This window comes from Orbilia oligospora, assembly GCF_000225545.1.
Source record: "Orbilia oligospora ATCC 24927 unplaced genomic scaffold scaffold00076, whole genome shotgun sequence".
NCBI classification, from domain to species: domain Eukaryota; kingdom Fungi; phylum Ascomycota; class Orbiliomycetes; order Orbiliales; family Orbiliaceae; genus Orbilia; species Orbilia oligospora.
This window is the reverse complement of record NW_011645633.1, coordinates 1,183,396-1,210,098: the sequence shown is the minus strand read 5'-3', so window position 1 is coordinate 1,210,098 and position 26,703 is coordinate 1,183,396. Positions and strand designations below refer to the sequence as shown.

Genomic DNA, 26,703 nt, shown 5'->3' with positions numbered 1-26,703 from the left:
ATCGATATCTTCCGCCACCCACTCGACTCGTACCTATTTCCTACGACCATCGACCATTTTCAAACGGCTTCAAGCCGACAGAACCCAAACTTAGTCCGGTTTCTTTAACAGCAAGCAAGACGTCGTCGTCAAAGGCTACCCGCGACCACCTCTCCTCCCCCTTCCAACCGCCTCACCTCCCCACCATACAACCTCTCCCCAACCGACAGGGCCAGGCCGGCCCATCCGCAAACCTGGCGGCCACAATAGGCCCTCAGTCGGCCGGGTGGTTTCGACCACCGCCGCCTGAGCAGAAGCGTGCTCCTCGGCCCCCGGCAACGTCGGCGTCGAGCAACATGCAGATATCAGGTCTGGTGTTTCCGCCGCCAGAATTGGCTGGTCGGCAGTCATCCGCAACACAGTCTCGAGGCCTCATGGCGACACCGATGGAGGTCAATGGACACCAATATCACCAAGACCATATGTCGGACTTCGATGCATTCCAGGATCCTTACATGTTTGGATACCAGAACATCAACTACAATCCAACATATGCCCCGCCCGGCCTGCACCATCCTTCCAATATGATGCCCAGCCAGTCTCTGCACCAGCAGCACCAACAACCGCAGCCACAGCATCAGCATCAACAGCATCAGCAGCATCAGCAGCAGCAGCAGCAGCAGCAGCAGCAACAGCCCTCCCACCAGCCCCCCCCTCAGCAAAGGGCACATCATCACCCAGGTCTACACCAGCAGCCTCATGCACCGCAGCATCAACACCAGCACCAGCACCCACATCAACATAGCCCGCTGCCCCAACTGGCCCATAACGCTATCCCAAATAGCCTCCAAAACTCCCTCCAGCTTCAAAACAATCTGCAGAATTCCATTCAGAACAGCCTCCAAGGTAACCTCCAAGGCAACCTGCCAAACAACCTACAGAACAATTTGCAGAGCAATCTACAAAATAATCTGCCAAACAACCTGCAGAATAGCCTCCAGAACAACCTACAAGGCAATATTCCTAGCAATTTGCAAAACAGCCTTCAAAATCTCCAGAATATCCACAATAACCTTCAAAAACAACCGTCTCAACAATCACAGCAACAACAGCAGCAGCAGCAGCAGCAGCAACAGCAACAGCAACAGCAGCAGCAACAACAGCAGCAGCAACAACAGCAACAACAGCAGCAGCAGCAGCAACCACACCACCCAAGCCTGTCCCAGCAACAGACCCAGCCTAAGCCTCAGCAGCTTCACCAGTCCCTGCATCTACCAGTCCTTCCTGAAGCTAAGACTCCTACTCCGAAACCTGCTAAGGCCGCCGTCCGTGCTACAGCAGCGGCAAGACACCCTAAAGCAAAGGCTCAACCACCTCCTCCAGCACCATTGCAAAACGCCCGCTCTGCTCCAGTCCAGGCTCCCGTACCTCAACCCCTACCAACCCCTCCACAACCAAAGCATGTCCAGCCGCAGCCGCAGCCGCAGCCGCAAATGCAGCACCACAAACCACCCACTCCAATGCAAATGTCAGTTCAGACACCGGTGCCCACCAAAGTGACCATTCCGATCCAGACGCCGGTCCCAGCGCCAGCCCCGCCACCACAACCACAACCACAGCAGACTCCTGTCTCAGCGTTGAAGTTCGCGGCCCCTGCCCCTAGCAAGAACTCGCAGACTGCTCCTATCACCGATCCTAGCTCGATATTCAAGACTGAGGTTGATCAGTTGATGAGAGCCATTCAGAGCAAGCAAACCGACTCCCCTACCAAGGAATCCGAGTCTACGCCCGCACACGCTCCGGTGCATGCTCCGGTACACGCTCCGGTTCACGCTCCGGTTCACGCTCCGGTACACGCTCCGGTACACGCTCCAGTACATGCACCAGTACATGCACCAGTACACGCTCCAGTACACACCCCAGTCCATCCTCCAGCCCCAGCCCCAGCCCCAGCCTTTCAAAACCCAATTCCGATTCAAAATCCCAGTTTTGGGGCAAATCGAGCTCAGAGTTTTAACCAATCGTACGTGAATGGTGGAAACTTTGGAGGTCAACCACTCGGTGTGGATAAGCTCTTGGCGGAGCCTGCTCAATCAGCTAGTCCGGCTTCTGAGAAAAAGGGACCAAAGGCCCGGAAGAGGTATGAGTGCGAGATCCCGGGATGCAATAAATCTTTCTTCCAAAAGACGCACCTTGAAATCCACTCAAGAGCACATACTGGGGACAAGCCTTTTGTAAGTAACAACCTGTGGGGCTCACCGTGTTTTATATAATTGATTCTAACAAACTTCGAATTTAGACTTGCAAAGAGCCTGGTTGTGGGCAACGTTTCTCTCAGCTCGGGAACTTGAAAACTCATGAACGAAGACATACTGGAGAGAAGCCTTTTTCTTGCGAGAAATGCGGGAAACGGTTTGCCCAGAGAGGCAACGTTCGTGCGCATCGCGTGGTTCATGAGGGGACAAAGCCCTTTATTTGTCGGCTAGAAAACTGCATGAAGAAGTTCACACAGCTAGGAAATCTCAAGGCAAGCACTTCGTGGACTATTACCCTCTGAACGATCTACTGACATTTAAGCTATAGTCGCACCAAAATAAATTCCATGGAGCAGCCATCAAAAACCTCACCGACAAATTCGCTCTGAACTTCGACCCGACAACTATCACCCCAGCTGACAGGGAGCTTTTCGAGTACTTTGCTGAGCTGTACAAGAACTCTAATAAGGGTATCAAGGGCCGAGGCAAGGACCGGAAGATTTCAAGTACACGCAAAGCAAGGGCGGAGGCCGCCAAGAATGCCTCCGATGCGACAAACTCGAATAATAATAACGGTGGCAACAGTAACGACGCTGCAGCGGGTAGCCCTGATAGCTCAGCAGGAAATAGCAACGGCGGGGAAAACTGGGGTGATTTCGGTTCTGATACCGATGAAGGACAAAACTCATACGAAGGGGTTCCAATGAATACGCAGCAAATTCCTAGCCAGCTGCCTCCGATGCGCCCCCAGCATATCAACGTTCCTCAGTTCAACATGGGTTTCGATCACCTGAAATACAACTTGCAAAAGGACTACATCTGATTATTTTACCCCCGCTTATACTACTCTTTCTCTATTCTTTCTTTTTCTTGAATAACGTAATATTTCTATATGCTACTAAAGTCATAGTCCCGGCGTTTCTCAGCGGCAGCTTGAATTCAATGATTTATTTTGTCTTTTTCTTATTCCCTTGCATGAACTTTTGATACCTTCTTCCCCTTTGTTTCTTGCACACCGTGCACTATAGCTGGGTCCGGACTTATCCTTGTTTCTATACCAATCGGCTCGTTTGATTTGAATTTTACCCTTTTCTTCTCTACTTCTATCATGACTCTGCTCACCTATTATATATACTCCTCGAGCTTCGAATTTTCTGCGTGACCCCTGTACTCCCGCTCTTTCCCCCTCATTCCCTTCTTCATTCATACACATATCTTCCCTTCAATTATTCTAGTTAGATCTTCGATCAAAAAATCAGGCCTGGCAGGGGGGGTTATCTATATTTTACATTTCCAGAGGTACTACAAAAATTTTATATTCCGAAAATAGTTTTCCTTCTTTTTTTTTTACCATATTTTACACAATCGTTGTTTCTCTCTCTCTTCTTTCTTGTTCTATTGCTATGTTAACTGCGAGCAAGAGTCATCGTGTATGTGTTATTATTTCATCATTAGTATTATTATTATTCATGTGAGATTTAAAGTGTATCATGAATGAAGTTGGTTTTATATATATACTCCTCTATTTATCGATCTATCTATCTATCTATACATCCTTGGACTCGATTGCGAATTTTAGTCTATACGTATATAAAGAGATGTTGGCTAATGTAATCTTGATGATTGCTGTGATATTATAACACCTTTTCTCCTCTGCTTCTCCTTACCATCATCCTCTTCCTCCTCCTCCTCCTCTTCATCTTCGTGTTAGACACTACGTCTGACGTTCTCATAGACGACGAACGTGATACACGTAGCCGGAAGTACCCTTATGATATTCGGTCCAAGCCTATAACAATCAGAACATTAATAAAAAAATTATAATTTTTTGCAAAAGTTAGCGAGAAGCTTGGCTCAGTGAAGCGAGGTGTGTGCGTGCGTGCGTGTGTGCGTGTATGATATATGATTATTGAGTGGGAAAAGGGTTGAAAAAAAAAGTAGCTGCCTTCTGAAAGGGAATGTGGGGGGCAATCTTTTTAGTTGCGTTGACATTACTTGCAGATGATGATGGTGATGATGATGATGCACGGGGCTTTTTGGGGGTATGTTTGTAGATTTCTGGTGGGTCCCGGGTGACAGGTTTTTTTTTATTTTTTTGGTTTGACAGGTCAATAGTATGGTAAGAAAAAATTTCTTATTTTTTGGTGTGCTTCCTTGCCCCGATAATAGATTCACCATCCTTGCACCCACTCGCTGGGGATGGGACGGTCATCTGCAAGAAGCAAAATTTTGCGATATGGGAGGAGAAAAGGAGGGCTGGATTAAGGATTGCACAGCAAAAAAGAAAGAGAGAAGATTGGGGGAAAAAAAGTAATGGGTGTGTGGGTGTGGATGTGTCGAAGGACCGACCCATTCCTCGGATCTGGCCTTGTCAAAGACAATATTTTCCTCGTCTCTTCGTTGGATCAGGACGAGGGGAACGAGAAATGAAAAAAAAAAGAGGAGAAGAGCTTTCTTCTTCCTATGATTTCGTTTCCCGGTCCACCCTTTCTTCTAGAAAACATCTGTGGGGCAGTCCATCCACACCTGCATTTTTTAGAGTAAAAGGCAACGACGACAGCGGGGAGAAAAAAGGAAAAAGAAAGCGAGCCTGTGGGATCGCATGCGAGAAGGAGCAGGGTTCTGGGGGTTTTGAAGGGGACAATAAGGGAAGTCAGGCACCAATATTTCGAGGACACAGCCCACCCTCAAGTCAAAACTTCAGACAGTCAAATGTCGTCGATTTTTTAGATAATAGAAAGAAGTATTAAGACATATCCCACCATGAGCCGACGGAGCCGACAGTCTTATTGAAGGGCAAAAGGCGAGGACCGGGGGGGACTTTGCTGGTCAGGTACCAATCGTCAAGGAAGGTACACATCGTGGCATTCTAGGTATACCATGAAACCATATTGATTAAAATGAATAATTGCACTCACCCTCGATAAAACCCAGCAAGACCTTGGGATTTCCATGTTTGAGAAACAGCGTTTCTTGCCGAAGAGTAGACCGTAGCCGCATCGTGTGTCTGTAGCCTCGAACGTATCACCTGATACGGGTACGTCAATACGCCGGCAAATACTTTTGACAGCGCAGATAAGGCCATGTAGTCCGAGTTTGAGAGCGCTGGCGACTGGTGCGCCAATTGACGAGCTCCAGAGATGTCACGATTTCGCTTATGACCAATTGCCTCTCTGTTAGAACTTCCATTGTAAGCTGCATCTTTATGCTCTATTTTCGTTAAATTCGTGCACCACGAAATTCGCGACAAATCGTTAGTAATGGATTTTTTTTTGGGAGGTCAGCTGCAAGAACGGGGAAGCGATGCCGCCTGCAGGTTATGACGAAACCCTTGTTCCAATGACATGGATTAGGAAGGAGTATAAACTATTAGGTGATCTTATAAGCATCCAAACCCACGGGCATCGTGCAAGAGGGATAAGACGTTTATGTCCGAAGTGTGTGCTATAGTATCTGTTTATAAGATGATTGCAGCCAACCCAACCAGCATATGTATGTTATGCAGGTTCCTAGCATGGGCTGACCACTGAAGGGGTAGAAGAGGGAGAGAATGTGATAGTGGATGTGCTGGATACATACCTTGCTGTCTCGAACCTGATTGTAGTTGCTGCCTGTCACCATCTGAAATTGACGATTCGAGACGACTTGAGCGTCGCCAGATTTTAAGCTTCTCGTATGTCATAAACTGAATCGCGGCCTGGAGGACTCCAAATAATGATGGCAAAAAACCCCGGAAGTATCCCCGGATACCTTCTTTCTTAGCGAGATCGAGCAGACCCTGGGCGACTCCCCGATAAGCACCGGGGCCCCGGTATCCTGATGTCAGCATCCGGGTTTTAACCACCCATAATGGGTTTGTCAGGGCCGCACTTGCGACACCTATGATCGAAAAAAAAATGAGCGCCGTTGATCCTATGGTATCTGACTGACAACTTTTACCAACCTGCTGCGCCTGACGACAGTAAATAATCGATGGAGCTTAGATCTTGGCCCTGCTTTCCGCGATATTCCGCAACCCGGAACTTTATTTGGTCGTACCTGCGAAACATCACCTCACGCGCATCAGAATAGCAATTCTTCTCGGTCATGCATAAGCATCTGTGAGCGATGCAACATATCCACGCAAGAGAAGATGGCTTCCCCTGCAGGGCTGATATCAAGGCAAAGCGGTATTTTCCATTTAGGAAGAGGAGTTGCTAGAGATACCAGAGGAAGTATAAGCCCCAACTTGCCGTGTTCCCGATAATGTTGGGACCTATCCCACGATAGAATGCTTTGATGGGATGTCTTCCTGTGGCGCGGGCTTCGTCAAGCAGCTGTCGAGCCACAGTGACGGAACCACCCCACGCTCGACTTGTGTCATGTCGGTGTACTGCGGAGGCCGGAAAAGAATTGCGAAATGTCAGATATCAGTCATTATCAGAAAAATGCCATCCCGCGAGTCGCATGCAATAATATCAGCTAATATCTTTTGCCCAAGAATGGCTTCACTCGCAGATGGCGGATACCAAGGTATGCCTCAAAAATGACGTGAGCTAGTCGCCGATATTCTGTGCCGAACAAATTTTTTTTAAAAACGACCATGCATGTCGAAAACCTTTCCAGCTTTAGTCCTAAAGGTTTTTGGAAATCCCACCCAAAATTCCCCCACGAGACTCTAGAACTCAAGGCGGAAGAGACCTAGATAATTGCTGCAAAGGGGGGCTAATCTCACCTTGTAGCCTCGTTTTTATCAAATCAAGTGGGTGGCAGACGATAGTTGAGATGAATCCCGCCGAAACACCAGCGACGATTTCGGAAATAGCCGCCGTCGAACCATCATGTCTAGAGGCTGACATGGGGGCTCGCCAGCTCCCCTACTTATCGAGGGTATATCTGACTGCCGTAGTATTGTATTTTTGCAGTTGACTGAGAGCCTGGAACTTTGCGTGGGTTGCGCTGAGGTGAGATAAGACCTGAAATAGAGCGTCGCTGAGCGTGAAACTTGTTGGAAGAGGTTGCAAACGGTCACACAAGAAAACGGACAAAAGCGGAAGGTATCAACACATTTTCGCGCACGTTTCTTCAAAATAACACAACCGACAATCCTATCTGCTACGCCGGTGCGGATTCATGGTCATATGGAGTATCAGCGGACGTGGCAGGGACGAAATTGCAACATGATTCTTGCTATTGCACGACGCGGCCACGCTACGGTGGATAAGGAAGGAGCGGCTGTATCATTCTGGCTTTGATATAAACCATCTGGTTCGTGAGGCTCGTATACGGGAACTTTTTTGTTTACCATGGGTACGATCGCGATCTCTTGAACAGCCGGAGGGTGGAGATCTGTATGTGGTTGATTGGCTTTGAAATACCTGCAAACAGGCGCATGACCCTTCTATACGAAGATAGACATCCTTTCAAATCTACCAAGTCCAAGAATCTTTGTGGACAAAGCATTAATGCAAATTAGGATATGAATCGATTTTCCCACCCCAAACTCCTTGCCACTGACAAAATGCACTAGGTACAAAGTAACCCGCATAGGATACAGAAAACACTCAAAATCGCAACGCTAGGGTATTAGCCGAGAATATCCGATGGAAGTAACGAGAAGTAATATGTGAGGATAGAATGCTTGAACCGATGATAAACGTATTGTTTGATGTGTTCTGCGCATGGGGTAGCTCGGCTACAGAGCCGAGCCCGAGTCTGGAAGCTAGTTTATACATTGGATCCCAAGTTGAGGTATTGTTCGACGGCACTTCTGTCTTGTTCACTGGCTGTCCGAAAGTTCTTAGCTTCAGATTCTCGGTTGGCTCTGACAAGGGCGTCTACGGGGTGGAATGTTAGTAATTCTTTTGGTCTTAGGCTTTCCGAGGGAGACAAAACTTACCAGCAAGCATACTCCTAGTTGTTGCCTGCCAAAGTCGGTCACCCGATTTTACAGCACAGTCTAATGTGGCCCTGGACATATTTGCGTGATGAACCGGGTCTGGATTGAAGACCTTGGCACAGACCAAAGCCAATGTGATTGTCAACATATGGTGAACCCCTGATTGCCTGAAAATTCGGTTCGACGTGCTGAGTAGACTCCTGTCATAAAGTTAGATTGATATATTAGAGGGGAAGGCTTGGCCAAGGAAGAAAAAAGCACTTACCGTACAACATTGAGATTCTCGCCTTTGTTTTCGAGAGAGACTGTTACAACATTGTATGCGCCTTGTATTAGTGGGTTCCGATGAGTCGATGCGAAGTCGGCGACACCTGCTAGCATGTTCTGTGCTTGTCTAAAATTCCTTGTTCGAGGCCCAGACAGAATCAATGCCGAGTTTAGCGCAGCGAGAATTCCCAGTTCCGATGTTCGGTCAACAAGGAGGCCTTGGTATGTAGCCAATGCCCGGGAAAGGTTACCGGTACCCTGCCGAACAATGGCCGTAGTATACGTCAACCAGGGTTTGATAAACCGTTGCTCGGATTCATCAGCAATGTTTGCAAATTGCGTTTCTGCTTGCCGTAAAGCCTGGGGAATGTTAGTGAGATGCTAGTGAGACGTAGTTTAAAATCGGTGGTGTCCATAGACTTACAGTTATAGCTTCTTCCCAGGCACTTCGGCCAGCATAACAGTATATCAGCTGCAGCGTCGTCGATAACTTCAAGAGCCTCCTCCAAGTTACCCTAGCGGCAGCCGTTTCCACCGAATAAAGACCAGGGTCAGCATTCCCAGATAACAGCCCATCTATCATCTCTTGACCGCGGACTAAGCACGCTTCGGCTTTCTTATCGAAGCCATTAGAGTGGGCCCTGATAGACCCGCTAAGAAACCAAACTAGCGACCAAAGGTCGGCTTTCGGGAGCCATTTAAACCTCAGCTCTTCCACTCGGCCTCTATCGTACACTGGCTTGACTGGGACTACGAAGGTGCCGTCCGCAGGCCACTGCTTCCAAGGGACATTCCCATCCAAGTTCTCCTGCAGTACTTTCATCTTGGTATCGGTTTCTGCCATGGACCCCTGTATTGTTGCCGACACAATATCTAGCATTTGGAAAAGGAAAGCAAGCTGTGGTGCATCTTGCAATATAACGCTCTGTGACTTAGACAATGCTTTCTTTGCGCCGTCCACACCCGAAATTCCCTGTCCTAGCAGTATCGATGCTTCCATTAGGTTTGCTAGGGCATATACATGATGGTCTTCCCGCCGTTTTGCCAGTTCGGCTGCCGACCTGAGTGACGATACGGCCGCATTGTCATCCTGCTCGTCCGTCCGGAGTGTTCGTAGTGACGAAAGTAAAAATCGGAAAGAGTATGTCCAGTACGCTATAGACAGGCTGCAACAAACCCAGCGTTAATAATATGCACGACTAAATAACTTAATAGATCTCGATAGATGAGTTCCACAAGGACGAAGCTGTCACCAATACGTACACTTCGGTTTCCTTTATTTGCTGGCTTAGAAGGATGAACGCTGCTTTCGGTTTCATTCGAAACATAATCCTGACGAGCAGGTGCTGCATAGCAAATTTGAGGTCTTGGAAATTGTTCTATATATCCACAATGACATTGTCAACATCATGGGTCCCGGGAAACTGGGTAGTTCATTGGGTATGTTCCACCTTTCCGGCAATAAGAATCTGTGTTCCCAAAAATAAACATGTCAGCCTCAGTCTGTCGGAACCCGGAGATGACTCGAAATGGAACGTGTCGATGGAAGGGTGTTTACGCACGCCTTTATGCAGGATCTCCTCCGCATCTGTCACATTTTCCGTCTCTTCCTCCAGTACACTGGCATATCTTAGTCGTAATGCCGCCTCGAACTTTGGTTGTAGCTTGAACTCCTATATACCCAAAGAATCAGATTCCATACACTCCTAGCAAACACACGCAATCGAGGTCGGGCGTACGGATAGGGCGGCTTCGAAACACCGTAGAGCTGCTGCTACGAGGGTCTGGTAGAGTTCAGGATCAAAGGACTCCTTAATACCGGTGCTATGCGCGGTGTTGAGATACGAATCGGCTAGTGCTAGGAACAGGAGATGCGGTTCTGTTATTGTTGACGAGGATGAGGAGCTTGCGCTTGTTGAAGGGTCAGGGGCTGAACGATCACCCATCTTTTGAGGATGTCAACGTAGAGTCGCGATGAACCATCCGAGCTGTGGTGAGAGGGGAGGTAATTCCGGCGGGTGTCGAGTCGGGTTCACTGCTGTTTGACGGGGATTGAATGTCTTTCTTGGGCGACAACTTCACGCGACTGGCAGCCGATGGCATGGCGATGAGGCGCCCAATTTTACCACAAAAACAACACTCTTTACCCAGATACCTTTCATCATTCCACTAGTTAAAGCATATGTCATGAATACACCCGGCATCCTCGGTTCTTTAGATTTATCAACCTCTCCAAGGTAGGAACCTCGGTTTTCTTCAAGGAGCACAACCTTAAAGGTACATTCTATCTCTAGTATTCAGGGATGGTAGTTAACTGAATTTGCACTAGGGACGGCGCAATAGCCAATAGATTCCCATGAGAACAATATCTTCTCCTTGATATCGGCTTTGACAAATCATCAATGATAAAAATTACTTTCACCTATCAGGTGCAACGAATAGCTCCTCAAAGCGAGCAAAGAAGATTACCCACCCATATAGCGAGGTAGGGGTTCTAATTAAACATTACTTTGAATTAGATAATACAAGCTGCATTATGTGTTTTAAGTTTCCCTTCGGGAAAGTCTCCGAGCTAACCATTCGTTACCCCACTCCCATTCCCATACGAAATATACCAATTCCTTCTTCTTCTACCATCGCTCTACACATAAATATGTACTATGGTCCACCTAGGGGAGTACGTAATCTCTGCTGTGGTTGGTGCTGTTATCACCCAATACTGCACCGCAGGGTAGCATCGGAGATAGCAAACTAGCCATGTGCCTATCAAACATCGCAGGATACGCAACCCCCGCCATACGGTATCCCTGCCGTCCCCAAGCCGGAAATGGCTGTATAATAACGTTATCCGCTCTAATAGGTGCTTCGAGATGCACCCAGTAGGCGTTACTGGAGTCGATAGACGAAACCAGCTAATAGAACCTCTGGAGAGATTCGATCTAGGCAGTCACGAGCCCCCCTTCTATGTTAATGGCTATGAAGCCAGCCATCGACACCGAGCCGAGAGTCTAGGACTTACCCTGATACGGTGATTGCACAGACTTTCAACGAACGGCATCATTGCCGAGCCGAAGGCCTCGCAAGGAACTTCGCCTATAACCTGATGACCGTCCGCCAAAACTGCCTTTTAATCATGGTGTGGGAACCGGAATTTTGACGTTAGCCCTTGGCCCCGTGGCGAGCTTAGCAGGTCTGCTCTTGGAAATATCTTTCGTCGCCGTCGCCGTCGTCGTACGAATCCTGTCGGGGTCAATGACGGTTCCACCAACAACCATTGGGGTTTCAAGATCCATGCCCATTGCCTCGCGGTACTTCCTTTTGTAAGTATGCTTTCTCTCCAATGAAGGCGATCGCAGGGTACTGGTTGCGGCGGAAGAGGACGGACCTTGTCCATACGCGGGTACTTGCCGCCCTGGTGCAAAGTAGTAGACGCAAACTGCTGCTTCTCTTGTTCCCACTACGATGAAAGCGGGGTCGACCTAGACAAGGATGTGTTAGAGGTGATAGATCCCAAGACGTTTGTAATAAGCGATCCCTTACAGCTACGCAACTGATTGCGCCGTAGTTGCAGGGTATGCGATTAATCAAAATCCCATCCTCTCGAAACATTTCGATAGCCTAGGGAGTCCGGTTAGAACATATAAGGAATCTAGCAGACTAGGGACTTACGTTCGGCTTAATACGGCATATCTCTTTCTCTCCGCGAGCGTAGATTGCAATGGTCTTCTTATATGGACCATCGACTACCCGAATCAAGAACTGAGACCTTGGTTCCCAAACTAATTCGTCTTCCACCTTCGAAGTCCAACTCATACGACAAATAGATGAATCCGCCCACGAAACAAGAATATCACCATCGGCTCCAACAGGGCATAGCTGGGAGCACCCTACGTCTCCAATACCAGGAATCTCCGGCCCAGACACCAGCAATATATAATGCGATGGTGGAAGCTCCCACAGCTGTTTCTTCGGAGACAGAGCCTGCCCGCATTCAGAAACAATCTGCTGGATTCCACTCCCCGCCAACCCGACAAACAAGGAGCTTTCTCTATAAAACAAACTATGAACCGGCGAAACGTCGTTTTGAGTGCCGATGGTCATGAGATTTGGTACTTGCAGATTCGTGACGGCTTGATCATTATTACCCACGAATCTCGATAAATCCCAGAAACTAACTTGTCCGACTTCTCCAAGAATGCACACGGTGCCCTCGATACGAATACTCGCTATCTGCCCACCATCGGTCCAGATTTCCGCGACTTTGAGAAATGGGTCGGGTCCACCGGATAGATTGCGGATTGCAACAATCGCACCGCCAAACTACCACCCAAAATGCTGTCAGCTTCCAGACTTATAGCGGCCAAAAAAAAATGAAAATGAAAAAGGAGAAAGGAATATTACGAACCGGTGTCCCAATAACCATAATATCACCGTCGATTGCAATACGATACGGCACAGCCCAATTCCATTGTGTCCCATTGATTGGAAACCGACATCGATGATAACAATTTCCAGTGGAGGCATTCCAAAAGGCCACAACCCCTCCAGTGTCTCCAGTCACAATCGAGCCGGTCCTTGCATCGATTGCAACAGCCAAAATAGGCGCATCATGAACTTCGCCGCGGTTCAAAGATGCAAAGCTTGTGTTGCTGCCGGAAAGCCAAGACTTGTCCAACCTGTGCAGCACGACAGCAATATCCCTTAACGTCTCGCATTCCGCAAAAACCGGCAACGCTGACATCGATGTTTTGACCAATTCTTTCAGGAACTGTGCTTTCTCCGACCCTCGAAGGTCCGCAGGGAGTGGTCGTGTTCCGTGGGTGAGTTGATTATAGGCATCGAGGACGTGGGGCAGATAGTTCGTCTCGTAAAGCGAGTGTTCTCTCCAGGAATGGCAAACGTCGTGGCACTTTAATAGAGACTCGAGGTCCAGCAGTTCGAGTATCAAGGTCCGAACCTCAGCCGGGAAACAGTCGAGCCCATCCATACCGTTTTCGCTCCCATTGATCTCCATCTTTGCATACCGGATTTTGCAACCGCCAGCAAAAGAAGCGAAGCAGAAGGATAAAGAGGAAACGAATGATAAAGCCAGACGACCACTGGATTTTAAAAGGGTCGTTTAAACGAACGGAGGAACCGATGGTAGCTCAAGCTCTCCAGAAGAGCTTAAAACGACGAGGGATATATGAAGAGCAGGAAAACGAATAGAACCACTCGGCGTCTCTCACAGAATCAAGTCTCCGAGCCATACGCTTCTCAGTATGAGGTCGAAACCCAACCTTGTGACAGCTTCCCTTTATTCCGACTCGCCTTCTCTCAGCGGCCAGCCCAACCAGATCTCTTGCGTTCTATTCTTTCTTTTTCAATCATGCATATATCTGTCGGCCGCATTTAGGTCTTGTCAAACGAACCAGCAGCAGCAGCAGAACAATATGCCCCTCTTGTCCTCCTTCCTTACCTCTTACATACCTCGAATCAAGAGCTCAGAACTGCATAAAAAAACGGGCGGGTCAACATCACATAGAGTCCGAGGCCGCCCTTCCCACTCGATGAGATTGAGTGAGGCCCTATCACGCCACGTATGTCGATAGCCGCTCTTGATGGCCTTTGACTTCTGACAAGGAATTAAAAAATTAAGTAACAGTTGGCAAAGTTGGAGAGTTCTTTTTTTTTTTTTTTTTTTTTTGGTTCTTGCCTTTACAATACAGTGACGCAAGGGAGGGGCCATTGTACCCAGCAAGCGTACAAAGAACGGCTTCCCCCTCCATGCAAATCGATTTCGATGCGCCGGAGAAACATACCTTACATACGATAGCCTAAGACTAAGGTTTCTCTTTCGACAAGGACCAGCAGACCACGGCTAGCTCACATGTTTTACAAGGGTGTAAGGGGTTAACTCGAGGGAAGGGATGGTGGGAGATATTTCTACCGGCATTTCCAGGACGGAACTGTCAAAAAGAAGGTCGGGTTCTCCGAATTTGAACATGGGGAAAGGATTAATACTTGCAGGAAAACTCGAACGCTCGACAATATCCCCCAATCCCAGCTTTTTTCGGATGAGCTATCCTGAAACCACACACACAATAGTAGGTATGTCTGTATCTGTACCAATACAATATAATACAATTACATACATACATACCTACGCACGTACATACCTGCCAGCATTGACCATCTTGCAGAGATTCTTTCTGCAAATATGTCCCCGAGATCGAAGATTTGCGCTGGTCACGATCCAATTGCATTTGCACCTTCTCGAAAGTATCTTTGTACGATCTCGAACAATACCGAGCGGCTAGCCGTTATCGTACTTGACTATCGAAAAAAAAACATAAAGGACCAAAGAGTGACATCGAACGCTATCTCAGTACTAAGTTTTTTAAACTTTTGATATCGGATCTAAACGCCGTGGCACTGTCTTATCATTACTAAATCAATACAAATCAAAAAAAACCCCGCATGGGGTTCCAATCGTCACGACTAATCAAATCGGCGAACTGAGAAGGGGAAAAAATAAAAATAAAAATAAAAAAATTCTTAGCCAATTGCAATTGCTTCAAAAGAAGCTGTGGAGGAACCGTTAACAAGAATAGAAGAACAACCTGCATTGCATTGGGAGGGGGAAAAAAGTATATGAGCGGGAAGGAAGAAACCCGTCGCTTCAGTCCCGCAGGTGGCATACGCTAAACCTTTTCATACTGTCCATTAGAGGTTAGCTCAAGCCTTCGGCGTGCCCTAGCGTTCGTCCCGTCTCGTCTACGATGATGTAGATCCTGCATGACTCGACACGCTTGCTACCGATGTGAATCTTCTGACGGTCCTAGCTTTTCAAATAGACACGTTTAGAATCTACAAGTTCCCGAGGAATAAGTTCTCCTACGAGTAGATTTTGAAAATGTCTGTTTTTTAAAGTTCTCCCCAAAAGTAGTCGTTAAAGATCGCCCTAACCAAATCGAATTCTCTTGGGCTCGTTCTTTAACAATTCGAGTCTCCTCCTCTCAAGATCTCTCCTCTCACATCCATAACAGCAAGTATATCTCATCCCATTTCTTACTAACTTAACCTTCCCATCGACAATCGCATAATAGCAATCACCTACAACAGAAACCTCCTCGGACTCGGCCGGCTCACTTCCTCCTTCAACCATGCCATTCTCATCACGATTCCCCGCAGCTCGACATCTAAACACCCTCCCGTCGCCATTCTGATCGATATCTGCATGGATATAACACTTCCAAGCACCTTTCGTCAATGGCCTAACGGTATCTAAAGAAATAACACCACCACCACCATTTGACTCCCCCGTAGACCTCAGTCCGGACCTCCAATCCCTCATAAATTTGATATTCATCACAACATCTTCACCAGCTGGTTCCAACAATGCCCTCAACTTTCCCAAAAACGGGGATAATATAAAATCCTCATGGGGGTTCTTTATAGCGGGTTCTCCGACTGATTCATGAAACCTGAAATCGATAACTTCCACCCGTACTTTCCGCAGAAAACTCCTATACCGCGGTGTGGGATACAAATCCGGTTTTCTGTACAGAATCGCCTCTTTGTCTTCCAACTCCCCCGAACCGTTTCGATTATAAAACCTTTCTAGATCATAAAACTTGCCGGTACTATAAATTTCACATCCGTTAATACTAACCCCTCCCTCCAGAAGAAGAAGAAGAAGAAGAAGAAGAAGAAGAAGAAGAAGAAGAAGAAGAAGAAAAACAACATAACAAAAATCCACAAAAAACTCACCCCTCACCATCACCAACCCCATACGCCACCTCCTCCCACGGAGCCTCATAAGTAATATGCAATCTAAACCTACAATCCGGCGACTCCGCACTCTCCCTCGCAATAACCATCCTTATCGGCCAAATATTTCGTTTATAAAATACCTCCGCAGCTTCCCTGTGGATCTGCTTGCTAACCCTGAACAAACTTAGATGTCTACATCTGATTTTATAAGAAGCAGGTAAGTTTGATGGTAGATGATCGAAAGAGCGTATTGCATTTGGATGATTGTTGTTTAGACGGGGAGAACGATGGCAGATGAGGAGGTAGCTGAATATTTCGTCACGGATTTCGCGGGGGAGGGAGAGGAATGTTGGGTGTGACATTTTTGTGGAAATTAATTGAATATGTATGATAGGTGAGTCGGTGGGTATATCGTAAAGGTTTAATCGTGGGTATCGATATTTATATATAAATCCTCGAACTTTCACTGCGTGTATATCCACGAGAAATATAAGAAAAAGAAGATGACAAGCAAGAATATATATAAGATTGAAAGAGATAAAGAAATGGAAAGATGAAGAAAGACTTGAAAGTAGCGGTAATATATCTACTTATGTATCCAATAAACCTCCTACACATAAGCACAAGCACTCAATACAAGGTAATAGGTAAGTATATATATATAGATACTTATACATATCCACGCGAATGATATCGATCCTGATCCTCGACAGAAACCAAATATAAACTACCGTTAAACCACTTATCCCTCTCTCTCTCCCATCAAACCAACTAACCAAAAAAAAAAAAAAAAAAAACCTCCCAATAAAATTTAAAAGCAGATGGGAATCATCTGTTTCTCAGTCTGTGTCATGTATCCCTAATTACCTTGGAACCGATTAAGCCGCATACATATTACATTTCCCTCGTTTAAAGCGATCAAGAACAAAAAAAAAAATCAAAAACTTGTTGATACTATTTTTGGAGAGATATATATATATAAAGTACAGAAGCTCAAGTGGGTTTAAATTTAATCCCGTCTAAAAAAAACACACACGCACTCTCTTTCTTTCTTTCTTTAAGTCTCTCTCATCGAAAGAAGTAGTTTTTATAAGAAGCTTAAGTATTGATTTTATGCGGCAAAATGCGAAATTACATTAATTAAGCTCATGATGATGATGATGATGATGATGATGATCGATGAACTCGAGAATACACGGGCTAGTTCCTTTAAATATAAATCCAAGTTAGATTGGTTACTATTACTATTATTATAGAAACCCTCTCTATATATATGTAAGTGGCTACCGTCAATTTAGAGCTTGGGCCCGACCCCCCTTGCCTTGTCTTGTAACATCAAAGCTCGAGCCCAATAGGGCCGACATCAAAAAAAAAAAAAAACCAGCCTTCCAGAGTTCTCAGAAATATGAGAATCCGAGACCCAGAGCACCTCCTCTTGAAAAAAAAAGAAAAGAAAGAGAAAAAACCCGAATAACCCCCAATACATATATATATACATATACGGATATTACCTATTAAAGAGAAATAAATAAAAAAATTGAAAAGAAAAAAAGAGTGATCACAAAAAAAGATGCCTGCATCTAACCGCTCAATATATTATACATACCTATACTTATGTATCAAACATGACTCACCCTCGATCACAATAGACCGACTGACTGCATCATGCATCGTGCATTAATTAATTCTGCATCATGCTTCTCTTATTGCCCTTACAATCGTCACCGCGTGCGCACCGCATACATATTTCTAAGCTTGGCGGAACGGCACAATTAATTCGTTCAATCAATCAAATCAATCAAATCAATCAAATCAATCAAATCAATCAAATCAATCAATCAATCAAATCAATCAAATCAATCAATCAATAAATTCGATATAACAAAAAGTAATAATAATAATAATAAGAAATTCAAAAAAAAGGAAGTATGGGTATCAAAGCTACTTTACAGTTACTTTTATACATCTATAGTCCCGACGTCCCTTCACCATATATATTCATGATCGATCACCCACCAACGTTAACTCCAAGGCTCAAGTATAGATATGATATATACGCGCGGGGTATTAATCAATTTCAAGAACTTTAAAGGAGATTTATATGAACTAAATAAATAAATAGGACGTAGGACGATTAATATAATCCAGCCAAAAAAAAAGAAGATTCTCAAACTATAATATAGTTACACACATTCCCCTCAAACTTCCTATTTAAACATTTCCAAGAATTCAAATCCCATCTCGAAATTTCCATAGACTCTCGATATCCCCTCCAAAAAAAAAAAAGGAAAAAGGAAAAAAGGAAAAAGGTCTTAGTAAAAACGACACAAAAGAAAGACTCAAAGAGAATCGTCATGGGGGGGAAGGGGGGTTAACTTAGTAAAGGGAACAGTTAGCTATAAAAAGTAGCTCGAACCACCTAAGTACGATAGTACCAAAAAAAAAAGACAAGTCCAGAAATAAACCCCGTCGTCGTCACCACCATGCACTATCCATATATATATACCCAGTCATCATGTGGAAAGAAATACGAATACCCATTCAAAAAAAAAAAAAACTAATAGTATTTAACATAAAGAAACCCTCCTCAAAGTATATTTAAAATAAGAAAAGTTCGAGAAAGGCTTAATGTAAAAAAAACGAGGGGAAAAGAAAAGAGAGAGAGAGAGAGAGAAAAAAAGTCAAGGAGATGGGATATCACTAAGGCAAAAAGCGAGTGTAAAAGTTTCTGTACCGAGCAATAATAGATGATACTATAAAAATAATAAAGAGAAGTCGTCAGAAGGGAATGCATGCATCAGGAATATACTAGCTGTAGTATGGAAGGAACACGTTATTCATCATTGGGAGAACATATACCCCGAAAGTAGGAAATAAAAAGGAATAAGGCCTCAAGGAGAACAAGGAGAAATAGTAGTAGTAGTAATTGTAATAATAATTTTTTGTTTTCATTAAACCCAGCTTGGTATAAACTAAAGAAAGGAGAAAGGAAAAGGAAAAACAGAGGTTCTGGGGGGGAAGGAATATCAACTTTTTTTGGTTGAAGAGTCAAAGTAAGAACACATTTGGTAACCTAAGTGGACTTCCCTCCTCTGTGATATAAAGAAACTGTGGGAAAAGGTGGGATCTTTTTAAAGCAATTCAATGGCAATTTTTGGAGCTCGTGATAATAGTGTCTGTCTATATATTCTGCGAGGGAAAGAAGAAGAGGTGGGAGAAGGAGGAGAAACAGGAGGAGAGATCTCTGCTAAAAAAGAAGTAATTTCGTGTTATAGACGTCTCTTTTGGTTTTCTTTGTCGAACTCAGGTCATTGAAAATTCCTAAAGATATTTTCCAACCGGTCCCATAAGATGAAAAAAAAAGGTCAAGAAGAAAAAAAAAAGAGTGAGCTATTAAAGCAAAGAGGAGGAGAAGCGGAGAAGGAGAAGGAGAAGGAAAAGGGAGAAAAATAATAGGAGAAAAGGTACAATTGCTGATATCCTGGCCCAGAGCATGAACACCGAGAATAAGTCTAACAAGTTCGCGCAATATTTTCAGATGCCAGCTTCATCAAGAAGAGGGAAACAAGACAACGAAGCGAAGGTGATCTGATGTTTCTGATAATGTGCCCACGCAAAAGAAACACAAATTTAAAAAGGAAAAAAGATAGCTGAGAGGGCGAGAGAGGAAAGTGCAGACTGCAAGAACATGGTTTCTCCAGTATATGGTTCTTGTTGCCTTGAGTCCTAAAAGACATGGAAAAGATACGCCAGGGAAAGCTTTTGTTGTTTAGACACGGTAAAGGATGATGGTGTAGGTTTTGGAGGGCGGAAAAAGAGACCTGCTTTTCCAGAATCGGCAATAACTGCGAGAAAGGTACCGTCGAAATTATCGGGTATGGGAGGAAGAGAAATAATAATAAAAAGACTAGTCCAACTGATTAAGATCAATCCAGCCTAGCAATCATTTCTTCCTTCGACAGTGGTGTAAAGTGGTCAATGTCTAGGCCCTTGGCGAGGAGTGCGGAGCGAGCGTGTGGTGGAAGGAGACGGTGGTTTAGCTCTGGAGCGATGGATAGTTCTATAAGACGGTTAGCAATCAACCCTCTGCAAAACTTGCGAACGCCAACGTACCATGCTTGGTAAAATTGAAGAGCTCAGGAAGGTCTCGTAGTCCTCCGTTTGTGCCTCGCGAATCAGGAAGCCTGGTATTAGGGTCTCTAAGCTCATCGAAGAATGGGTGGCACATGGCGTCAATCGCCGAGAGACGTTGAGTGGGAGTATATTCTAGCAGGCGAGAAATAAGGTCGATAGCTTCTGGTGGCGCTTTTCTGAAGACCTATAATTGAAGAAACGGGATGTTTTAGGTTGGACGGTCATAAATAGAAAATCGAGTATCCACGAGGGGGAAATTACCTTAGCAAATGGATGTGGTTTGATCTGGGGGAACTTGTGTTCCATATAATTTGGATTCATGGTACGGATCTGCTCCCGGGTAGGGGTGCCTAGTACCTTGATGATCTCCACTAGCTGGTCGATTCCGGACTCGCCGGGGAAAAGCGGTTGACCAAGCATCAATTCTGCCATAACACAGCCTGTCGACCAAACGTCTGGATCGCAAATAAAGCGTTAGCAAAAAACAAAACAAAAAAAGAGCTTAAAATACCAACGGGAAATTAAAATATAAAAAAAAACGAAGTGGGAAAAAAATGTGTGTAGGACATACCAATCTTCGTTGTGTAGTTGGTGGCACCGAAGATCAATTCCGGCGCGCGGTAGTATCGGGAGCAGATGTATGATACGTTGGGTTCGTTCTCAACAAGAATTTTCGCGCTACCGAAGTCGCAGAGCTTGAGAATTCCGGTGCTTGGATCGAGCAAGAGATTCTGTGGCTTGATGTCTCTATGGCAGATTCCCTGGGAGTGGATGTAGGCGAGGGATCGGAAAAGCTGGTAAATGTAAAGCTTGACCTCTAGAATTGGCATCGTCGTCTTCAGCTTATTGAAGTACCGGGAAGCTCGATAGACTGTTTCTGGAACAAATTCTAAGACAAGATTGAGGTAAACCTCCTCTTTCTACAGATCCGGGGTATTAGCTTAGGCATACCACCAGAAAACCCCCCCTGCGAAGGGCGGGGGGGAAAGAGAGGGAAATAAGGAGTATACATACGCGATCTCCGTTGGAGTAGTAGAAAGCCTTGAGTTCAACGATATTTGGGTGTCTAACGATCCTCATGATTTGAAGCTCTCGATTCTATTATAACCAGTAACAATTAGCATTTAAAACACCGGTGGTTAAAAAAAAAAAAGGGACGAAAAAGTCGCGTCGAAAGGTGATGGTGGATTTATACCTTAAAACGCTTATCCTGTAGAACTCGCTTGATAGCCGCATCTTCGCCGTTCGGCGATAGTTTTGTCTGAAATACGACACCGAAGGATCCGTTGCCTACAATTTTGCATTGTGTGTATTGCATTTCTCGTATTTCGCCGGTAAGGCCATCCTGGACTTTTTCCTTGACGGTTTCTGGAAATTTACGAAATTTTGAAAAAAAGAGTTAGGTTGGGTGGTTCTGAGAAATAAATAGTGTATATACAGAGGAAATGATGGAATATGGAATTGAAATATTAGCTCACCTCCCATCCGTAAGCCGGGGAATCCTGAAGGCCGATTTTGAGACATGTTGCTTGGTGGTATTTTGATATCAACTGAAAGCTACAAGAAGAGCCACCTTGGCGACCTTTTTCTTTCTTTTGTTTTGGCGAGAATTTGAAAATCGGAAGTTGAGATTGAAGGGTCGAAGTACAACTCTCTGGATGGCGAGAGGATGGGATGGATGGACGGTGGATGTAAGGATGGAGTGGAGATGTCGAGGATGAGAGATGATGTTGGTTTGTTGGTGGAAGGGAGCAGCTTGTGTTGGCGACAGGCGGAGAACGAGCAAAAATAGTAGGAGGGGTAAAAGTGGTGGTGGTGGTTGTGGTGGTAGTGTGGTTGTGGTGGTAGTGTGGTTGTGGTGGTGTGGGAGTGAATGGACGGTTGCCGAGAGGATGATGCCCAGCAGCAGCGAAATTCCCGCTCAATTAAGGTGGGTCGGTCGCTTTAGCTTTGGAAGGGCTGGCTGAGGTTTATACACGCTGCTCGATGTAGAGAAGAAGAAGAGGAGGAGGAAGAGGAGGAGGAGGATGGAGAAAAAAGGGAGAAAAAAGGTACGAGTAGCAGTGAATTAATTTGTGAATGGAATCGTGACAGCGGTAGTATTGATGATGCTGATGATGATGTTGATGATGGTGATGAAGATGAAGATGGTGATGGTTGGTTGATGGTTGATGGTTGTTGTTGGTTGATAGAAGTGGAGTAAAGCAGAGGAGAGCAGCTTTGTCGGGGGTTGGAAGGAAAGGAAGGAGAAATTAAGCAGAAGCAGAAGAAGGAAGAGAGTTTGGTTTGGTTTGGTTTGGTTTTGGTTTTGGTTTTGGTTTTGGTTTGGTTTGTTGGGCAAGTTCAGATCAGATCAGTTCGGTTCGGTCGAATCGAATCGAATTGAATTCAAACCGTCGTCTGGAATGAATAAAAATGTGAAAGAAGACGAAAGATAAAAAGAAGAAAATATATAAAATAAATAAAAAATAAAAATAAAGAATTCTCTTCTCCTCTTTTTTTCTTCTGAGTCTCGAAATGGATTGATCGTCTCTTCTTCTTCTTCTTCTTCCTCTTCTCGAAAAAACTGGGCGCTAAAAGCTTCGAAAGCCCGATGTCACACTTCTACTATTTAAAGATGGCGGAGCGGGTCCAAGCCGGGCTGTCCTGTCCTGTCCTGTCCTGTCTTGTCTGGTCCGAATTCCTGGCTTGCTGGCTGCAGGGTCCTCAGCAAAGAAAAGAAAAGAAAAGAAAAGAAAAAAAGGAATAAAAAAGTGACAGAAGGAAAGTTAAAGGAGATTATTAAATTATGGTTATATCGACGATAAGACACGATCCGATAATATAATCACTATCGATTCGTCCGATGACGTCGCAGCAGCAGCAGTTCAGAAGGGATGGTTGATATCCTCTTCTCTCGAACTTCTCTCTCAAACTTCTCTCTCTATCTCAGGGCCTTTAAAGAATAAAAGACCTCTTGACACAAAAGTCCAACGAACGGTCACTGTGTGTATAAACGGACGGGAAATGGCGGAATACTTGGAGGATCTCCAGGAGGCTTTTTGAGGCTCGACTTGAGGGGGTGGAAAAAAAAGTGGAGTAGGGTATAATAGTGTATATTATATAAGTGAAGTAGGCGGTGGTTATAATAGCGAAAGCGGTTGGTTGGTTGGATGGAATCGATAGACCGACGGATGGTTGGATGTATTTGTTCTCTTTCTCCTCTTTTTTCGTCTCTACTTTCTTTCTTCTTTCTTTCTTCTGAATATCAATCAATCTTAATATTCCTACTGGATCTCTTTCTTCTTCTTTTTGTTTGCTTGCTTGGTTTGGTGACCTGTAAAGAAGGGAGGAAATGGAGAAGGTGGGTCCTGTTGAACGGCAAAAAAGAAGCACTGGGGTTAGTTACTAGCTCCTCTAGCTGTCTTTTGTTCCAATTTGAATAGGAAAAATAAAATAAAATAAAATAAAATAAAATAGAGCAAGCTCTCAAACTAGCCTGGCATGATATGTATGGATGAAGTATGAAGCATGAAGCGCAGCATGAAGTATGATGTGTAAAAAAGTATGAAGTATACATATAATGAGCTCCCACCTGTATAATGGTCTGCTGATCTATCCACCATTCGAACTAACGTCCGGGTGTTTAACAATCATCATGCAAAGCGCCGGAATACACGCAATAGCTATGTGGTACCTTTCCGACGTGGAAAGGACGATAAAGCTAGAACCCAATCCCCAGAACCTTAAAAGCCAAGCTTGCAGGAATGAGGGTCCGGGCCACGGGTTGGACAAGGACAAGAACAAGAAGGACAAGAATAGATTAAGAATAAGAAGATCAGAAAGAGGGGTAACAGTAACAACGGGTCAAGGTCAAGCTCGAGTTAATCCTTCCTTTCCCTCCCAGTAAGAAAGGGAAGAGATAGAGAGAGAGAAAGCACAGACCGAAGGATAATGGTGATGATTATGATGATGATGGTGATGGTGGTGATGATTATGTAAAATCCGACACGGAAAGGATCAGAGAAGTATAAAACGAATGATCAATGGCCAACTTAAGAATTGCGACTTGATAACAGCAAATTCGATAAACAAAATATGTAAAAGTACTGACAGTATGTAGATATCTTGTGGGTGACTGTGTATGTCTCTGCTATAAGGCGGAACAGCAGCGATATCGAAAAGACCCTTTGAATTCTGGTTTTTCTTTTCCCACCCAAAGTATAAGAACCAGAACGAGATCGGATCAGACCGAAGGAAAAGAAACAGAGGGCGGGAAGGGAAGAAATAGAAAAAAAATAAAAATAATAAAAACCGTGAAAGGGAAAAAAAAAGATAAACTAGAAAAATGAGGGAAGTCAAGAGGGTTAAAAAGGGCGTCGAGAAAGGTTGGGTGACAATGAGTTTAAATGAACCTTGGGAATCATGAGAATCTTGAAATTAAATGACGGCGGGCCCTTCTTTCTTTCTTTCTTTCCTTTTTAATTTTGCCTGACCGCCTGCATATAATATAATGTATGTAAAGGGAAAAAATTAAAATAAAATGATTAAACAGAAAAAAAAAAAAAAAAAAAAAATAAGTTTGTGGACAAGGCCCGTGAAATGGCGAGCAGTGCAGCGGCAGGCTTCAAACTAGCGGGGTTGGAAGCTGGGACCGGACCTGTGCAGAGGTCACTTACAGCGGTTGCTATGCTCGTAGGTACGAGCAAAAAACCCCGTGTTATAGAACAAAGATACCCTCTACTTACTCCATCCATCCATCATCCATGGCCTGGCCTGGGGTTATAATTAACGGTTGGAGAAGTGAGGAGGAGGTGGTGGTGGTGGTGGAGGTGGAGGAGGGGCAGGTGAGCTCAAATTCTGACTAGCACCCTGGCGAACCACGGGAAAGGAATAACCCCAAGCTCAGGCTACACGGACAGACAGAACAGACAGCCAGACAGACAGCCCGTCCGTTCGAAAGGGACGACCCATTCGAACTCGAACTCGAACTCGAGGTCTAGAAATTCTGATATCACGGTAAAAAAAAGCAGATATATGTAGAACGGGAAACGAATTCATGGAATAAAGGATATTCTAGCGAGCAGATCGTTTCATGCCTGCTGTACTGCAATTGATGCATGGTCGCACAACTTCACACATACCTCCCAGCCGCTTTCAAAAGCTACCTGGCTGACTGGCTAGCTAGCATATACTTACTAGCTAGCTGTGGTGCGATTGATTGATGTGTGCTATGCTTGCATTCGAAGGTCCAACATGCAAAGGGTTCGCCGCCAGGCGGGGACAACGGTGATCCGATGGCTAAAACTGGGTAAAAGGAGGGGTGGGCATTCCACAAACCAGATATGGAGAGATATGTATGGTCTTGGTAATGGTCTTGTCTATTTCCTTTCTTTCTTCAGGCAGGGACGATAAATCGTATCACGGCCGGCTCTCGGTCTTCTTTCTGGTGATATGTATCTGGAGATCGAAGCTTGCATTCCAAGATCATCGTCCCAAACTGCAAGTCGTAGGCACTGCCGCGATATCACCAAGCTAGAAAAGTCCACGACAGGTAATGTACGCTAACGAAAAAAAAGGTAAAACGTAGCTGGGCAATTGGGACGAACTAGGGATGGATGGATGCAAGGTCTTGGAAGAGGGAAAAACCGATGATAAATTGCAAATACCGATGTAACTTACCTATTCGTTCGGATCTTGATTTCGAGGGGGGAATGGAAACGAGGGCCGCAGGGGGAGAAACGTGCGTGGAGCTGGGCTTGTCGAAAGACAAAGGTTTTCGAGTTTCGAGGAAGTGCGGGAAATTTAAAGAGGGGCCAGGCGAGAGAGAGAGACGATATATCGTTCGGATCGTGAATTCGAAGCTTGTACCTTACAGCCAGCGGTATACAGTACTAGAGACCAACTTTGTCGTTCAAACGCCAATGACGACGGGTCTAAATCCGCCTGATGGTGAATTCAAGCTAGTGTATATAAAAGAAATTAAATTAAAGAAAAAGAAGAAAAATCGCACAAAAGAAAATAGTTCGATATCGGATAGATCCAGAGTAAGGCTGTTTGAGATAGCTGAAGCAGCAGAAGTAGTAAGAGCAGCTAGCAAGAGCTGTCCTGGAAAGTAAATTGGCATGGATTATATTTATTTCATTTTGGCATATTGAGAAAAAATAAAAAAATAAAAAAATAAAAAAATAAAAAAATAAAAAAATAAAAAAATAAAAAAATAAAAAATACATTTGTAATTTCCTTTCCTTTCGTTGACTATTTTAATCCACAGACGCCTCTTCCTTTCCTTTCCATATGGTCTGGTATACATTACATTACATACATACGTGAGTACTATACTCTTCATACGAGTTTCTTCTGATCTTCACGGGTTTAGCTAGCTAACAAGCTTAGGTGCAGCGGCGGGGGGGGGAGACATACAGCGGCAACCCTTCAGGTTTAGGTAGCCCATGT

At 44.9% G+C, this 26,703-nt stretch overlaps 6 protein-coding genes across 6 annotated transcripts; 1 reads left to right on the top strand and 5 right to left on the bottom strand.

The window, feature by feature from the left end:
* Positions 1 to 335: 335 nt before the first annotated feature.
* AOL_s00076g330 (uncharacterized protein) lies at positions 336 to 3,057 on the top strand (the record flags this gene model as incomplete). The annotated part of the gene is made up of 3 exons (XM_011122883.1): positions 336 to 2,213; positions 2,279 to 2,506; positions 2,563 to 3,057. 3 exons carry the CDS (start codon positions 336 to 338, stop codon positions 3,055 to 3,057), a joined length of 2,601 nt encoding a protein of 866 aa, XP_011121185.1.
* A 1,923-nt stretch (positions 3,058 to 4,980) lies between these two features.
* AOL_s00076g329 (uncharacterized protein) lies at positions 4,981 to 6,063 on the bottom strand (the record flags this gene model as incomplete). The annotated part of the gene is made up of 3 exons (XM_011122882.1): positions 4,981 to 5,059; positions 5,153 to 5,444; positions 5,814 to 6,063. 3 exons carry the CDS (start codon positions 6,061 to 6,063, stop codon positions 4,981 to 4,983), a joined length of 621 nt encoding a protein of 206 aa, XP_011121184.1.
* A 1,877-nt stretch (positions 6,064 to 7,940) lies between these two features.
* Positions 7,941 to 10,325, bottom strand: AOL_s00076g328 (uncharacterized protein; the record flags this gene model as incomplete). Its single annotated transcript, XM_011122881.1, has 7 exons — positions 7,941 to 8,050; positions 8,113 to 8,312; positions 8,378 to 8,739; positions 8,804 to 9,545; positions 9,643 to 9,758; positions 9,831 to 10,052; positions 10,119 to 10,325. The coding sequence occupies 7 exons, from the start codon at positions 10,323 to 10,325 to the stop codon at positions 7,941 to 7,943; spliced, it is 1,959 nt and encodes a 652-aa protein (XP_011121183.1).
* Positions 10,326 to 11,510: 1,185 nt separating this feature from the next.
* On the bottom strand, positions 11,511 to 13,393 carry AOL_s00076g327 (uncharacterized protein; the record flags this gene model as incomplete). The annotated part of the gene is made up of 4 exons (XM_011122880.1): positions 11,511 to 11,858; positions 11,920 to 11,997; positions 12,049 to 12,699; positions 12,785 to 13,393. The coding sequence occupies 4 exons, from the start codon at positions 13,391 to 13,393 to the stop codon at positions 11,511 to 11,513; spliced, it is 1,686 nt and encodes a 561-aa protein (XP_011121182.1).
* A 1,929-nt stretch (positions 13,394 to 15,322) lies between these two features.
* Positions 15,323 to 16,496, bottom strand: AOL_s00076g326 (uncharacterized protein; the record flags this gene model as incomplete). Its single annotated transcript, XM_011122879.1, has 2 exons — positions 15,323 to 16,004; positions 16,132 to 16,496. 2 exons carry the CDS (start codon positions 16,494 to 16,496, stop codon positions 15,323 to 15,325), a joined length of 1,047 nt encoding a protein of 348 aa, XP_011121181.1.
* A 3,564-nt stretch (positions 16,497 to 20,060) lies between these two features.
* On the bottom strand, positions 20,061 to 21,792 carry AOL_s00076g325 (uncharacterized protein; the record flags this gene model as incomplete). Its single annotated transcript, XM_011122878.1, has 7 exons — positions 20,061 to 20,194; positions 20,248 to 20,452; positions 20,530 to 20,723; positions 20,840 to 21,188; positions 21,283 to 21,366; positions 21,464 to 21,636; positions 21,747 to 21,792. The coding sequence occupies 7 exons, from the start codon at positions 21,790 to 21,792 to the stop codon at positions 20,061 to 20,063; spliced, it is 1,185 nt and encodes a 394-aa protein (XP_011121180.1).
* Positions 21,793 to 26,703: the final 4,911 nt, after the last annotated feature.